The 17,017-nt window shown below is 44.2% G+C and overlaps 1 protein-coding gene across 1 annotated transcript; it reads left to right on the forward strand.

Annotated features, from left to right (window-relative positions):
* The first annotated feature begins 11,509 nt into the window (after window positions 1-11,509).
* PEBP1 (phosphatidylethanolamine binding protein 1) lies at window positions 11,510-17,017 on the forward strand. The gene is made up of 4 exons (XM_025474126.3): window positions 11,510-12,133; window positions 13,510-13,619; window positions 14,227-14,327; window positions 16,018-17,017. The coding sequence occupies exons 1-4, from the start codon at window positions 11,999-12,001 to the stop codon at window positions 16,233-16,235; spliced, it is 564 nt and encodes a 187-aa protein (XP_025329911.1). The 5' UTR covers window positions 11,510-11,998; the 3' UTR covers window positions 16,236-17,017.

Genomic DNA, 17,017 nt, shown 5'->3' on the forward strand with positions numbered 1-17,017 from the left:
ACTAGGAACCCTACTTTTGGGTATATATCCAAAATAATTGAAAGCAGCATCTCAAAAAGATATTTGCACATCCACATTCATAGAAACTTTATTCACAGTAACCAAAAGGTGGAAGCACTCCAATGTCCGCTGACAGATGAATGGCAAACAAAATGCAGTATATACAGACAGTGGAATATCATTCAGCATTAGAAAGGAAGGAAATTCTATCACAGGCTACAATATAGGTGAACCTTGAGGACATGATGCTAAGTAAAATATGCCAGTTGCAAAAAGACAAATACTGTATGATTCCACTAATATGGGGTATCTAAAGCAATCAGATTCATATAAACAGAATGCAGAATGGTGGTTACCAGGGGCTGGAGGGAGAGGGAAATGGGGAGTTAGTGGTTAATGGGTATGGAGTTTTAGTTTTGCAAGATGAAATAGTTCTAGAAATTGGTTGAACAATGTGAATATACATTTGTTTTTTTAAGCAATCTCTACACCCAACATGGGGCTTGAACTCACAATCCCAGGATAAAGAACTGCGCACTCTTCCAAGTGAGCCAGCCAGGTGACCCCAATGTGAATACACTTCACACTACTGAACTATACACTAAACTGTACACAGTTAAGATGGTAAATTTTATGTTATGTGTTTTTTTTAACCAGTTAGTTTATTTTATAGTTTTTAAATTTAATTTATTATTATTATTTTTTAGTATTTCTATCTATTTGAAGCAGAAGGAGGCCTGCATCATTAGCCAGTGTAGCCATGAGGCTGATCTGATTCTAAATGGGATTTTTAATATCTGAGATATCGGAGTTTTCAAATTAGAGAGAGGAGACCTTTCTTTGCCTGTGTATAAAGAGATGTTCCATATGCTCACCCTTTCCCATCTGTAGACTACTTCGGATATTTTTTAAAATATTTTTTTTATATTTGTATGTCATCCCTACACCCAATGTGGAGCTCGAACTTACAACCCTGAGATCAAGAGTCCCACACTCTAATGACTGTGCTAGCCAGGTGCCCCTATTTGTGATATTTTTTACTGTGCAATGGAGGTACATTATCTACATATATAATTTATGTGAATGCCAATATATTCACTTAGAAGAGAGAGAGAAATTTAAGTTGACTTAAAAAGAAATGTGCTTTTTAAATTTAAATTTATACCAAATTAAATAGTCTGGGGGCTGGGGTGCCCAGGTGGCTCAGTCAGTTAAGAACCGGGTGAAAGCACCTCATCTCCCTGTTGTATTCCCTCTCCCCCCCCCATAAAATGGCACAGGGCAATTAGCACAGACATGGGGATCACCTCGCTGTTGAAAGCACCCCGAAAAAAGACTCTGGTAGTTTTTTGGATCCTAGAGTTTGCGGGCTGGGGTGCAGAAGATGAGGGAGCAGGGCTTGGAGTGGAAAATCACTGGTGCTGAGTCAGAGTGGAGGAAGTGTCTTCAAGGTCCTATCCTTTCTCCAGAAGGTGGCCTTGGCACAGGCATCTGAAAAGGACCTCTGGCCAAGACTTCAGATAAAGAGACCTAGGCGTAAAAGTGCCAGGGCTCAGAATACAAACACACACAAGAGCATGACTGGTCAGAGGGGTGTGAGTCCTTGATGCATCTCCCTTCAGAAACTGTCCCCTGCCTGCTGTGCACCAGGCCAGTGTGGGGAGGCCAGCTTTCCCCTCTGAGGCCCACCAGGTCTTAACACCTTTATCATTCATCGCCTATGGGCTGGCCTGGGGGAGTCACACGTAGGTTTTAAATCAGGAGCCTGACACTTCATCATCAGAAGCCCTGACTGGGGAATCAATGGCTTCCAACCTCTCTTGATGGTTGTTGGTAGGATTCAGTTCCTTGTGGGTTATTGGACAGTGGCCCTCAGATCCTCACTGGCTCTTGGCCAGAGGCCAATTCCTTGCCATATGCCTTTCCACGTGGCAGCTCATTTCATGAAAGCCTGCAAATCGAAAAGGCTGTAGAGAGTGTGTGCTAGCAAGCCGTAAGGCACAATTTCACGTAACCTAATCACAGAAGTGACATTCCTTTAGCACTGTGGTATGCTATTGGCTAAAATTGGATTACTCCAGGGGAAGGGATTATACAAGGCCATGAATACCAGGAGGTGGGGATCACCAGGGCCTTCTTAGAAACTGCTACCCCAGTGGCTTTCTGGCAACATAAAAGGAGAGTCTACCAGAGATTGAAACCAGGTCAGACAAACATTGTATGTTCTCATTCATTTGGGGAATATAAATAATAGTGAAAGGGAATATAAGGGAAGGGAGAAGAAATGTGTGAGAAATATCAGAAAGGGAGACAGAACATAAACATATTTATAAACATATTTCCTAACTCTGGGAAATGAACTAGGGGTGGTGGAAGGGGAGGAGGGCGGGGGGTGGGGGTGAATGGGTGACGGGCACTGAGGGGGCACTTGACGGGATGAGCACTGGGTGTTATTCTGTATGTTGGTAAATTGTACACCAATAAAAAATAAATTAAAAAAAAAAAAAAAGAAAAAGAAACCAGGTCAGAGGCCAGCAAGGCTGAGAAATAGAACAGAGACCCATACTTATGGTACCACTGAAGCCCCCAGACCCAGATACTTCTGAAGCCAACCACCTATTAGTGTTCCAAGACCTAAACAATTCCTTTTTTTTTTTTTTTTTAAGATTCTGATTTGCATTGGGGTTTAGTCACTTGAAACTGAAAGAATCCTGATTAACATAAAAATCAGTTGGCCAGAATCTTTGGGTTTCCAGAGATAGAGAGGTGCTGAGGTCACATCAAGGACAAGGTATTTGCTGAAAGGATACTGGTGGTCTGGCACCCACCTGGAAGCCCTGTTGTGGAAAAGGTCAGAGATCTCTCTCCAAGTGCTTACTTCTCTCTGGGAATCTGTTGTTTTCACATGGCTGTTGGGCCATTTTTCTTCTATCCTATATATACTTCTACCCAAACTCCCTGTTGCCTCTGGTTTCCAGCTTATGCAAGACTCTCAATGGCCCCTCTGCACCCTCTGAGCATCTTCTCCATTCTGGATTAGCACCTGCGCTTCATACCTGCCTGTCTCTCTTTATACACCAGCGCAGATTCCAGAGGTCAAGTCTGATTGGGCTGGGTCAATCTCTTGAGCTCTAGCTGGTGTCTGTTTTATAGGCGGTTTGACATGTTTGTGGATTGGTGGTCAGGTGGGTTGGGCGTGGACTCATTAGGGCTTCCTAGTTGCCCTGGGCATGGCAGGCAAAAAGACATGAAGCAAGCCATTTTCATGAAGGTGGTCAAGATTCCAGTTTGAATAACACTAATGTGATAGCTAAAGTCTGAATGAATGAAGCTTTACCAAATTTTTGCACAATTTGTGAGAACTGGTTTCTATTTCTAGCTCCTTTTAAATGAGGGGATCATCTGCATTAACTAAGGACTCTTTCTGTCGCAAGTGAACGACATCCAATTTAAACAGGCACAGGTCCAATATGGAATATGCTGGCTCATGTATCTGCAAAGTCCCAGGGTAGTTCTTGCTTCATGCTTGGCTCCATCCAGAGGTCAGTGTCAATGTTGTCATGGCATGAAGACTCTCTTGGTGCTACCTTCCCTCTGTGTTGACTTGTTCTCAAGTGGCCTCTTTTGTCTTGGTGACAAGATGATCACCTATAGCTCCAGGATGACATCCTTGCTCCACTGCAGCACTGGCTAGAAGGACCTCTTCCCAGTGGTCCTACCCAACGTCCCCAAGCAGAGTCTCAGTGGTCTGGTTTGGTCACCTATGCATCCTTGAACCAATGGCTCAGCCAGAGAGATGCAATGCTTTCTGGCTGGCCAGTATCTTGTCACATGACCATTCTTGGAGGCCCACCTAAACCATATGCCCTGAGAGTGACAGAAGAGTGATTTCCCCAAAGGAAAAGTGGGGTGCTCTTACTTGAAAGAGAAATGAATGCTGGCAAAACACCACTAGTGTCTACACTTGTTAATCTGTCCGTTTCTGTTTGCCAGTCTCTAAAAGCATGTACTATTTGTGGAATAATCCTGCAAACAACTTCTGAGCCTACCAACACATTTGCAGGGGACTTCTAGAATTTGCTTTTTTTTTTTTTTTTAATTTGAAGTGAGATTCCCATAACATAAACCTAATCATTTTAAAGTGAACAAAGCAGTGGCATTCAGTATATTCACAATGGTATGCAACTACCACCTCTATCTAGTTCCAGAACATTTTCATCCCCTCAAAATAGAGCCCCACGCCCATTAGACAGTTGCTCCTCAGTCCTTGCTCCTTGTATTCCTGGTGACCACCATTCTGCATTGTGTCCATGGACTTACTTAGTTTGCTGGATATTTCATATATATGGAGTCATATATACATTCTTTTTTTTTTTAATTTTTAATTATTTATGATAGAGAGAGAAAGGGAGGCAGAGACACAGGCAGAGGGAGAAGCAGGCTCCACGCACCAGGAGCCCGACGTGAGATTCGATCCCGGGTCTCCAGGATCGCACCCGGGGCCAAAGGCAGGCGCTAAACCGCTGCGCCACCCAGGGATCCCTATACATTCTTTTAAAAAAAAAATTTTTTTTTTAATTTATTTATGATAGTCACAGAGAGAGAGAGAGAGAGGCAGAGACATAGGCAGAGGGAGAAGCAGGCTCCATGCACTGGGAGCCAGACATGGGATTCGATCCCGGGTCTCCAGGATCGCACCCTGGGTCAAAGGCAGGCGCTAAACCACTGCGCCACCCAGAGATCCCTATACATTCTTTTTTGACTTAGCATTATGCTTTCAGGATTCATCCACATTGTAGTAAGTATGGGTGCTTCATTCCTTTTTATGGGCTAATATTCCATGTGTGTGTATACCAGATTAGCTTGCTTCTTATTTTATTTTTTGTTTAATTGTGGTAAAATATAGGTAACACAAATTTTACCATCTAAACCATTACTATTTTTTTTTTTTTTGAGAGAGAGAGAGAGAGAGAGAGAGAGTGCAAGTGTGGGGTGGGGGCAGAGGGAGAGGGAGAGGGAGAGAGAGAATCCTAAGTAGGCGCCATGTTCAGTGCAGAGCCAGAGGCAGCGCTCAATCTCATGACCCTGAGATCATGACCTGAACTGAAATCAAGAGTCGGCCACTTAACCCACTGAGCCACCCAGGTACCCCTACCATCTTACTCATTTTTAAGCACAGCTCTGTGGCATTAAATACATTTGCATTGTTGTGTAAGCATAGCCACCATCCATCTCCAGAACTTTTTCATCTGGCAAAACTGAAACTATACTCATTAAACAACCCCTCATTCCATCTCCTACCCCTTCCTCCACCCATGGGCAGCACCATTCTACTTTCTGTCTCTAGGAATTTGACTACTTTAAATATTTCATGTATGTTTCATATACAGTATTTGTCCTTTTGTGACTGACTTATTTCATTTAGCTTAATATCCTCAAGGTTCATCCATGTTGTGGTGTGTGACAGGGTTTCCTTCTTTTTTTTTTTTTTTTAAGATTTATTTATTTACTTGTGAGAGAGAGAGAGAGAGAGAGAGAGAGAACATAGAAGGGAGGAGCAGAGGGAGAGGGAGAGAGAAACACAAGGAGACTCCTGGCTGAGTGCAGAGCCTGACATGGGGCTCAATCTCATGACCCCAAGATCCCAAGACCTGAGCCAAAACCAAGAGTTAGAGGCTTCATTGACTGTACTACACAGGCACCCCTGGGTTTTCCTTCTTTTAAAAGGTTAAATAATATTCTGTGTCTGGATAGACCACATTTTGTTTATCCATTCCTCCATTAGTTCACATGGCGTGTTCCCATCTCTTTGCTATTGTGAATAAAACTGCTTTGAATATGATGTGCAAATATCTCTTTGAGATTCTACTTTCAATTCTTTTGGATATATACTCAAAAGTGGGATTGCTGGACCATGGTGATTCTATCTTAAATTTTTTGAGGAAAGAGAATCTGCTCATTTTAAAAATTAATTTTCAAAAAAAAATTAATTTTCTATTTTTTTCTACAGGTAATTTATGCAGAAGATGGCAGTGAGAATGTCAAGGGTGTTGTAAAATATGTAGAGGGGAGGCTGGTTGGCTCAGTCAGTAGAGCACGAGACTCTTGATCTTGGGGTTGTTAAGTTTGAGTCTCACACTGGTTGTAGAGATTACCTAAAAATATAATCTTTAAATATAAAATAAAGTGCTGGGGCACCTGGGTGGCTCAGTGGTTGAGCATCTGCCTTTGGCTCAGGTTGTGATCCTGGTGTCCGGAATGGACTCCTGCATCAGGATCCCTGCAGGAAGCCTGCTTCTCCCTCTGCCTGTGTCTCTGCCTCTCTCTGTGTCTCTCATGAATAAATAAATAAAATCTTAAAAAAAAAAAGCTTTGAAATTCCCATAGCAGAAAAGCAAAAATCTCAATAGAAAAAAACCTAACAAGGGGAATCCTGGAGAACAAGATCCTGGTCAACTTCCAGAATAGTATCTTGGTCCAGATTCCATGGCCAACAGCCAGCTTCTGGATCCCCCGGAGTCACACTTCCAAATCAAGTATGGTCTCAGCAACAATTTCTAAACTGTAGCCACAGGACAGAGCTTTATTTTAGTCTAGACCTCTCTGGTGAAACACTTTCTCTAGTAGAAGCACAAGGAGCAAAACTGGAATGAAGCCATTCCACCAAATAACCACATCAGTGAATTTCCTCTCCTCACTCAACAAACAAAAACAAGCTGCGGTTTTTCAGACTCATTCATTTGAGTCGACCCAAGGGCAACACCTACAGGAGACACACACACAGACGAATTACAATCCAGGAAAGGCAAGTATATAGCGAGTATGTGTCAATAAATATAACATTTCTTTTTCTCTGCTTTCTTTTTAAGAAATTGCTTTCCTCACCTCTTTTAATATGAGAACAGTGCTCTGAGTAGTCAGTAATTTAGGGCATTTGCTATATGCTAGGAGCCTCCTAACTCCCCCAGGGTTGGATTTTTAACCTGGATTTCTAGGGCACTGCTTGGTTTCTGGGTGAAAATAAGGCTTTCCTTAGGCATTTGCAGGAGCATTCGGCTCTCCCACTCTGGCTGGCAGAAGCTCTCTCTCTCGGGTGCCCTGCCTCTCTGTCCAGACCTGCTCTGGACTCTGCAGAGCACTCACCAGAGACCAGATGGTTCTCCTCTCAGCTGGATGTCAGCCTTTTTGGCAAGTCCCTGAAATTTCTGAATTTCTTGCACTTCTCTTTCCTCAGCCATCAAATGAGGGGGGAAATGAGAAACAGCCTCAATATCTAGTAACAAATGCATAATTAGATAATTCACAACACCATCATATTTTTATTTTTTAAAAAAAATCTTTATCTGAAATGTATTTAACATCAGAAAATGCTCAAAATGAAATGTTAAGTGGGGGCACCTGGGTGGCTCAGTCTGTTAAGTATCTGCTTTTGGCTTGGATACTGATCCTGCGGTCCTGGGCTCGAGTCCCATGTTGGGCTCCCTGCTCAGTGGGAACCTACTTCTCCCTCGGCCTCTACCCTTGCTCGTGGTCACTCTCTCTTTCTCTCTCCCGAAAGAAAGAAAGAAAGAAAGAAAGAAAGAAAGAAAGAAAGAAAGAAAGGGAGAAAGAAAGAACACATTTAAAATATTAAATGGGAGATAATGCAGAATTATGTATGTATTCTTATGTGGATAATATACTCTATATATCTATATAGATATATATAGTCAAAAACATGAAAATAAAACTTTGTGGAACTTGAAGTATTTGAAATAAATAACAGAGTAGACCTGGTTGATCACTAATTTCCCTTTCAACTTAAAAATCAACCAATCACAGACGCCCTAACCAGGTTGGAACACAGTCTCTTTGACCCATGACCCACTTTTAGGATTTTATCCTCAAGAGAAAACAAACCAACCAAATAAGTGCTCTGGTACACACAAAAGGATAAGCATTGCACAGATGTTTCTAGAGCATAATAGTGAGAATGCCTTACATGTTCCCAAAGGGGGGTTTTCATTTATAAACAAGGGACAATCCACACAATAGAATCCAGTTCAGCTCTTAAAATGTTTCTGTATTGGGGCACTTGGGTGGCTCAATCAGTTAAGAGTCTCTTAGTTTCAGCTCAGATCATGATCTCAGGGTTGTGGGATCGAGCCCCCTGTTGGACTCTGCCCTCAGCACTCAGATCAGAGTCTGTTAGAGATTCTCTCTTTCTCCCTCTGCTCCTTTCCTTGCTCATGCTCTCTCTGTCTTTAAAATAAATAAATATAATCTTTAACAAATGTTGCTGTATTTATTTATAGACATGATTGGAAAAAGTGAACAGAGGCAAATTACTCAACAGTATGTATGTTATATTGAAATCATACTTTCATATACGCATATTCTTATTTATATACCAAAAAAAAAAAGAAGAAGAAGAAGTCTGGAAGAGGGTGCCTGTGTGGCTCAGTTGGTTTGGCATCTGACTCTTGATTTTGGTTTGGGTGGTGATCTCTGGGTTGTGAGGTTGAGGCCTGCATTGGGCTCTGCACTGGGCATTTGAGATTGTCAATTTCAATTTGAGATTGTCTCCCTTGCTCTCGGAAGGAAGGAAGGAAGGAAGGAAGGAAGGAAGGAAGGAAGGAAAGAAAGAAAGAAAGAAAGAAAGAAAGAAAGAAAGAAAGAAAGGGAAAAGAAAAGAGGAAAGAAGTCGGGAAGTAAATGCAGCAAGATGTTCATTGCCTTGGGTGGTAGGACTACTAATGGGCTTAATGTTATGTTTGCTTATTTATGAGTTTTATATAATGAACATGTAATAAAGTAATAGTTTCCTACTTGGATGTGCCAGGCTGCGTGTGAAGCACATCATATGTTTTTTTTTTAAGGATTTTATTTATTTATTCATGAGAGACATAGAGAGAGAGAGGCAGAGACATAGGCAGAGAGAGAAGCAGGCTCCATGTAGGGAGCCTGATGTGGGACTCGATCCTGGGACTCCAGGATCACACCATGGGCCGAAGGCAGATGCTCAACCGCTGAGCCACCCAGGCGTTCCCGTATGAGTTTCACTCAATCCTCACAATGATCATTTCAGGGATGTTGGGAAACCCATTTTAGAAAGGGAGAAACTGAGGCTTAGTGAGGATAAGTCATATGCTCTATGAGTTTCCTGTGGCTGCTGTAATAAATGATCACAAGCTCAGTGGCTTATGATAACACAGATGTATTTTGTATTTTATTATTTTTTTAAAGATTTTATTTATTCATTTGAGAAAGGGAGAGTGTGTGCATGCACATGAGCTGGGGAAGGGGCAGAGGGAGAGGGAGAAGCAGACTCCCCACTAAGCAAGGAGCTGATTAAGGGCTTGATCTCAGGACTCCAGGATCACAACCTGAGCAGATGCTTAACCCATTGAGCCACCCAGGTTCCCTGACAACACAGATTTGTTATTTTACAGCTCTGGACAGTAGAAGTCTGAAGTCTCACTGAGCTAAAATCAACATGTCAGTACAGCTACATTCATTCTGGAGGCTCTAGGGGAGAATCTGTTTATTTGTCTTCTCTAGCATCTAGAGGCCACCTGCACTCCTTGACTCATGGCCCCTTCCTCCCTCTTCAAAGCTACAATGGCTTTCTCACACGGAATCACTCTGGTTTTGACAATCTTGCCTTCCTCCTCCCATTGAGGACTTTTAAATTACCTTGGGCACCCAGATAATCCAGAATAATCTCCCAACTTTAAGGGCATCTGATTAGCAACCTTAATTCCATCTGCAACCATAATTTCTCTTTGTTATGCAATATTCACAGACTCTGGGGTTAGGATATGGACATCTTTGGGAGGTCATTCTTCTGCCTCTCACATGGAAGATTTCATAGGTAATGGGTGAGAGATTTAGAATATGAACGTGTTCTGTTTCCCATACCCATGCCCTTAAATTATGCTATGTAACTGATTATCTGTGTATTGAGAAAAAAATTTAAACTTTTTATAGATTAAAAAAATAAAAGGATATTCCTTTTCCTTTCTCTTTAGCCTTATTCAGCCTTATTGCTATGCCACCCATCTGCCCCTACCTAAGTGCCCTATTCTAATAAAACCTGTCCATTGCACTGTTCCAAGGTCCAACACCCCAAGCTTGCCTCCACTTTAGCTTGTTTTCATACTATTAAACTTGGGAGCATCATTCTTGGTCATCTAAGAAGCTGTGCAAAGAACTTATTAGGGGAAATGGCTGTGCAAGTAAGAGGCACATTCTCATGGTTGCCATGTGGGGTCTTCATGGTGACACCTTTACTAGAGGAAGCTTTCTAGAGGCCAGATCATGACTGCCTCCTCTGTGATATCCTCCACACTCCCAGGTGGAGTGTGTCTAAGGACTTTGTGCCTTTGCAGCCAGCCGGGCAGACTTTCATCTGGTTTTGTCACTGACACCTTTCCAAGACTCAGTTTATTTTATTTATTTTATTTTTATTTTTTTTAAGACTCAGTTTATTAATCTATGGAATGAGGTAACAGCAGTGCCTCCCACATTGGGTTGGTGTGAGGATGAAATGAGGCGTGGAGTTTCAAGGCTTTCCTTGGGCCAGGGCCCCCACATGGCAGTGGTGATGGGCAATAAATGGCAGTGGTCGTGATTGGAGTACTCTCTGGCCTAGATTATCCCTAATAAGATTTTCCTGAAACTATCTACCAAGTGTTTCTAATATATGTGTATAACGATGTTCATTTCCTTGATATTTATAAAAAGGAAAAATCAACAAAAAGCATGAATGTCCAACATCAAGAGAATTGTTGAATAAATTGTGGTGCATTTAGAAGTCATTAAAATAATGATCTATTTTTTTATATAGTCTATAATGGTAGAATTTATTTTTTAGAAGGAGGCTTACAGGGAGAGAGATAGAATCTTAAGCAGGATCCACATCCAGCACCAGCCACAGGATCCTATGATCTTTAGATCATGACCTCAGCAGAAACTGAGTATGAGGCTTAGCCAACTGAGCCACCCAGGGTTCTCTATAACGGAGTTTAATGCAATTTTTTGGTGAATAAATGGAATGAAATTATTGTTACTGATGTTTATATCCAAATAGTGGAATAAAAATTTTTACTTTTAGGTTTTTTCCTCTGAATTTTCTACAATGAACTTGTATATAAACACTAAAAACAAGAGAATTTTTTAATTCCCTAGGCAGGAGAGGTTATCACTGTCAATAGCTGTCCTAACATCAACAGGATAAGGACTATTAAATAGTACCCATTATATTTAGTAAAAAGAAAGCATTTGTTGGCCACCGGGAGAGCAGTTTTGGCAGAGGTAGAGCCCCTTGTCAGCAAAACAGGAGTTAAGAATGGTTCGAAAATTTAATTAAAAAAAAAAAAATCACTTCCCAGGAATCTTGTTTGCACCAAGCAGGGGCAAGGAGATCAAATATATGTGTAAATATATTTGCGCGTTGAGAAGAATGCTCAAAAGTTCGACACAGGCCCTCTCATGCAGCAGTTACCAAAACAGTGAGCATGCGCAAAAGTACAGAGAGGCGAGAGCAAACAAGCTGGCTGTGAGAAGTGGGGAGAATAGCAAGGCTTTTTCTGCACTTAAAAAATAGACAAAGAATCCTGCAAAGTGGTAAAACAAAACAAAACAAAATTCAAAGCAATTTTTGTTTCATTTCTTGAAACAAGGGGCCTTGCAAACCGAGCCACAGCTCCCATGGGCCCCGGCGGCGGCGGGTAGCAAATTACTCACGCTGCGAACAGAAAGGCAAAACCTACGCGTTGACCCGGAGCACGAGACGCCTCGCGCTACCCGCTTTAACCAATTAGAGAGCAGAGTGGGTCGGGCCTCACCTGTGATTGCAGCAGCGGGTGGGGCGGGACTGGGGCCCTGCGCCTGCGCCTCCCCAGCGCTGGGCCCGCGCCTCCTCCGGCCAGTTTGCTGACTGCTGGCAGTCGGTGCTGCGTGCCTGTGTCCCGTCTGCAGAAACTCTTCCCTCTCATCTGCTCAGCTCGGCTCCGTGATGCCGGTGGACCTCGGCAAGTGGTCCGGGCCTTTGAGCCTGCAGGAAGTGGAGGAGCGGCCGCAGCATGCGCTGCATGTCAAATACACCGGGACGGAGGTCGACGAGCTGGGCAAAGTGCTGACGCCCACCCAGGTACCCAAGGGCGCAGGGGGTGCAGCTGCTCGAGGTGTGGAGCCGGCGGGGCGGGGGGCCGGCGGAGGTGGGGAGGAGGGTCCGGCCTGCGCGCGCCGGCTCCTGCGAGGGGAGGGCGTCGCGGTGCCCACCCCGCAGGCCTAAGGACACCTGCGGGCACCTGCGGGCACCTGCGGGCACCCGCACGTGGCGGGCGGGCTCGGCCTGCAGGAGACAGTGATCTACTTCCCGGGCACTTCAAGGCGTAGGCTGGGGCGTAGGCCCAGAAACAGCTCGGGGCCACGGGCAGGGGGCCTGGCGCGGGGGCGAGGAGGCGGCGGTGCCCGAGAAGTGCTGGGTCGTGGCCACCCCTTGGGCTCCAGACCTCCCCTCAGGTCTCAGGATTTTAGGCCTCAGTTTGGGGAGCAAAAGCCCCATCCGAAGGCATGTGACGCATTATGTAACCGGTGACCAGCATCGCTCAGCGATTCTTCCTTTTGTCTTCGCGGGCTAGGGCACGAAGCCACCCAAAGCTAAGCAAGCCTTGTGCAGCTGGAAGGCTCTAGGGCAACGGCCTTGTTCTGCCGTTTGGCGCGCGACCAGGTCAGGTTCTGGCGACCGCAAGTAGGAAAACTAAAGCGTCCAGTACTTGCCAGTTGTTGGTCGTGAAACTCCGGGACAATGATGTGAATCAACTGCGCTGACAGTTTATTGCTTTGGATATTTACACAGCTTATTGCTTTAGATGTTTAAATATAAAGTGCCCCTCTGGCAGCCTGCCATTTTCCCGGACGCACTGTCCAGTCTGGCCACCTCGACTTTCTCATTTTCTGTGCACTTTTAAGTGTCCAGTTAATTCAGATTTCACTTTAGCAGGCCCTAGCTCAGCTGCTGGTCACCAGATCTAGAAACTCGGTCATTCCATACCATATGAGGTTGTAGTTTGGAAGACTCCATCACCACCAGGGTTGAGATCCTTTCTGTTAATAACATGCCAGCCCTATACTGTTGTTGCAACTAAAATAAATTAATGTATATTGAATTTAAGCTCCTGGCTTTTAGCAGAGTCAATACTTTAGCGTTTATTAATAATCTACTGTGTTTTACCTCTGAAGAACCTGAAATCAAATAGCGTTGGCTTCTTTTTTTTTTTAAGGAGTTTTTTTTTTTTTTTTTTTTTTTTTATGATAGTCACAGAGAGAGAGAGAGGCAGAGACATAGGCAGAGGGAGAAGCAGGCTCTATGCACCGGGAGCCCGATGTGGGATTCAATCCCGGGTCTCCAGGATTGCGCCCTGGGCCAAAGGCAGGCGCCAAACCGCTGCGCCACCCAGGGATCCCTAGCGTTGGCTTCTTCAGCATTTTTCTTTTTAACTCCAAAGTGGTTCCTTCCTACAGGTTAAGAACCGGCCCACCAGTATTGCATGGGATGGTCTTGATCCAGGTAAACTCTACACCTTGGTCCTGACAGATCCAGACGCTCCCAGCAGGAAGGACCCCAAATACAGGCAAGTTGAGGAAAGATTGGGAAGCACCAGGTCATCCAAGTATGATCTGGTGCTTCCTGGCAGTGTGTAAAACCCTTGCTGGACATGCTGTGCCAGCAGAATTAGACCCCGTTTGGGATGGTTGCACCCACGCTTAAGCCATTTCCTCCTCCTTCAGTCCCTAGAGCAGGAGTCTGGAAACTATAGTGGAGAGCTACATCGGCCCAACACCTGTTTTTGTATAGCCTCAAGGGCTAAGAATGGTTTTTACATTTTTAAGTGATTGAAATTGAAAGAATAATACTTTGTTAACGTGTGAAAATTACATGAAATTCAAATTTCAGTGTGCATGGCAAAGACTAAAACGTTTATTGTCTGGTCCTGCGGAAAAAAATTTGCTTGATACTGCTTAGAGCATCTTGGAGGGAGAGAAGGAGGGAGGGGGGTACGGGGCCCTCTCTTCTACAGACCAAGTGAGGTTTGTGCCTACGAGGGCAGGACTCTCAGTCTCGTTCATCACTGCAGCCTAGTTCAGAGCATGTGTTTCATTGCATGTTTCACAGCATGCTGGCTGTGCAGTGAGTGTGTACTTACTTCCTGTGGTGCTGTCTTGTGTTCCTCGTCCTAGGGAATGGCACCATTTTCTGGTGGTCAACATGAAGGGCAACGACATTAGCAGTGGCACAGTCCTTTCCGATTATGTCGGCTCTGGGCCTCCCAAGGGCACAGGTCAGTAAAGGTTGCTTTGTGGGGGAGGTGGGAGTGGCAGTGTGTACACATTAGGATTGGCCCAAAGGGCTGCAAAGTTTAGTCTGGTTCTCCCAATCCCTTAGCCTAGCGGAGCTTTCAGACAGTGTAGTTCACCTTCCGGGCAGTGGCCTGCCAGAGACATTGACACCTACAGTAGCATCGGGTGGCTAGAATCTTGGGTTGTGGTCAGGTGGATTGTCCATTAGTACTGCCTCTCAGCCACTAGGTCTTTATATGCGGGAAAGTCTGAGAGAGGATTCTAAGGAAGCAGTGTTGCAGAAAGCTTGGAACAACTTTCAGGAGAGGTGGGGGCTGGGGGGTGGGGGGTAGGATGTGCTGCTGCACATGGATTGAATGCAGTTAACCCATCTAAGTTCTGTATTCAGCCTTTGACCTGTGGGATCTTTGAGTTTCCACTTCCCACAAAAGATCTCAGAAATGATCATAGTTTCCTAATTATAAGACATTGGCTTCTTTATCTCTTTGTAGTTCCGTTGTGTCAAAAATCTAGGGTGGTATCATCTTGAAAAGATTTGGAAGGCTTTAAGAAGTATACTAAAGATACACACATGGTATTGTGTTGTGTTATATATCATAATTCTATATACAAAGAGAATATTGCATTGAAACTCTCCAAGTCGGATAAGCTAATGATAGTGGAAGCTGCTCTGTTAATGCTTTACTGTGCGTTACAGGATGCTTTCATTTGCTGGAACAAGGAAGGAGTGGCGATGGGGAGACATGTTGTCTAGTCTGAGGAGGTATAAGAAGGTCCCTGACAGGAACAGTTGGCCCTAGACTCATTCTTTATCTGTAGACCTCAAAGCTTCTGATGGCTTCAGGCCCTCTCTTGTGTTCCTAAGAGGAAGGTAAAGGTACATCTTTCCCAGGAATCTATTAAGTTCTCAAGGGCAGTTATACAATTAGGCAGTTTAATTATGGGAAGTACACACATGAGAATAAAGCAATTCTCTCAAGTAGGAGCTTTGTTCTCATTAACAAAAAAAGCCTTGACGACTTTTTTCCCTTCCCTCTTGCTTTTTAAAAAATATCCTTTTAGAATAATTTACAGAGAATAAAATGCCCAAAGCATAGTTTTAGTCTGTGAATATTGACTGATAGATGGTGACCCATGTAAGCATCTTTGAAAACAAGATGTTTCTCAGCATCTTTGCTACTTAGTTGGTTAAAGTGAGTCTTATCAGGCACTAGGGTAGGTTCTGGGGTGAGAACGGTCAACAAGACAAACACCATTGCTTTATGCTAGAGTTCTCTTTCTAGTGAGAAAAAGTCAGACTTTTAGAGAAGTGTTACCATCACAGAAGTGAAAGGGGTGTTCACATGGGGGTAGTGGCTAGCAATTGGGTCCCAGTGGAGATGGGCTGGGAGCCTAGAGCACTGTGAGTAAGCATTGAAGGCTAGGTAGGAGGGGTGGGCAGCAGCCTCAGAGGTTGTAAGGCTGGGTGTGGACCTGACACCCATTGCAGTGGGAAGCTATTGGGTGATTGTCAGGAGCTGAATGATCTGATTCCTACCTCTGTGGGTGCTTAGTGTTCCTCTTGTAGATGGAGTGGCTGGGGCCCTCCACATTGGCATGTTTTGTGAAAATGGGGGACGTCTCCATCCCTGATGTGTTACCATGCATACATCTTCCTGCCTCCCTCTCCAGGCCTTCATCGATACGTCTGGCTGGTATACGAGCAGAGTGGGCCACTGAAGTGTGATGAGCCCATTCTCAGCAACCGATCTGGAGACCACCGTGGCAAATTCAAAGTGGCATCTTTTCGCAAAAAGTACGAGCTTGGGCCCCCGGTGGCTGGCACGTGTTACCAGGCGGAGTGGGATGACTATGTGCCCAAACTCTGTGAACAGCTGTCTGGGAAGTAGGGCAGTGCTGGGAGACAGTAGCTGTCCCAGAAGTCTCAAGCAGTGTTCTCAAGTTCAGTGATGCATGTAGATTTCTCCACTTTCCCTGTCCCCGTTCTCACAGGTGAGGCCTGAGCAATCAGATAGTGGTTTAGAGTGACTTTTCCTCCTGCCTATCCTTTATAATTCTAGAGAGTCACATCTCGGGTTTATGTTTTGATCAAAACTGAACTCCATTTTGGAGGATATTTTGGTACTATGTTGGGGTTATCAAATTGTTAATATAAGAAGAGCAACCCAGAATTTAAAGAAAGGAAAATTGAGGTGAAAGACCAGGTCTATAGTTAATAGGGCCAAGCATCAAAGAATCTTTAAGGGAGGTTTAAAAAAAAAGATTCATTGCCTCTGCTTTTGTCAGCCTGAGTCCGGAATTGTGCCCGATGGCACTTCTGGGTCATGTTTTCATGGCCGTGTCTCTCACCATGACAGCCACAGGCTGGTGTGTCCACTAACCCCCAGCGTGGTACATCTCAGACTGTTTACTCTAGGGGTCAGTGTCCTGCTCTGGTTTCTCTCAAGGGTAGTACTGGAAAAAAGCAATAGGGAGAGTTGCTTTGCAGTTGAGGCACAGCCATCTGGATGAGCTGCAGGGCTGATTGAGCGGGTTGTCAAAATCCTTTAGCCTCTGCCTGTTGAACCAGTCACTCTTCGTCTATAGAAAAGCTGATCTGGAGTTGCGGAATGTTGTGTTAATTCTGCTGTTTGCTTATAGTGAATAAAAATAAAAACATTGTGTGGATAAA

The sequence above is a fragment of the Canis lupus genome, chromosome 26, assembly GCF_003254725.2.
Source record: "Canis lupus dingo isolate Sandy chromosome 26, ASM325472v2, whole genome shotgun sequence".
Classification (NCBI taxonomy): domain Eukaryota; kingdom Metazoa; phylum Chordata; class Mammalia; order Carnivora; family Canidae; genus Canis; species Canis lupus.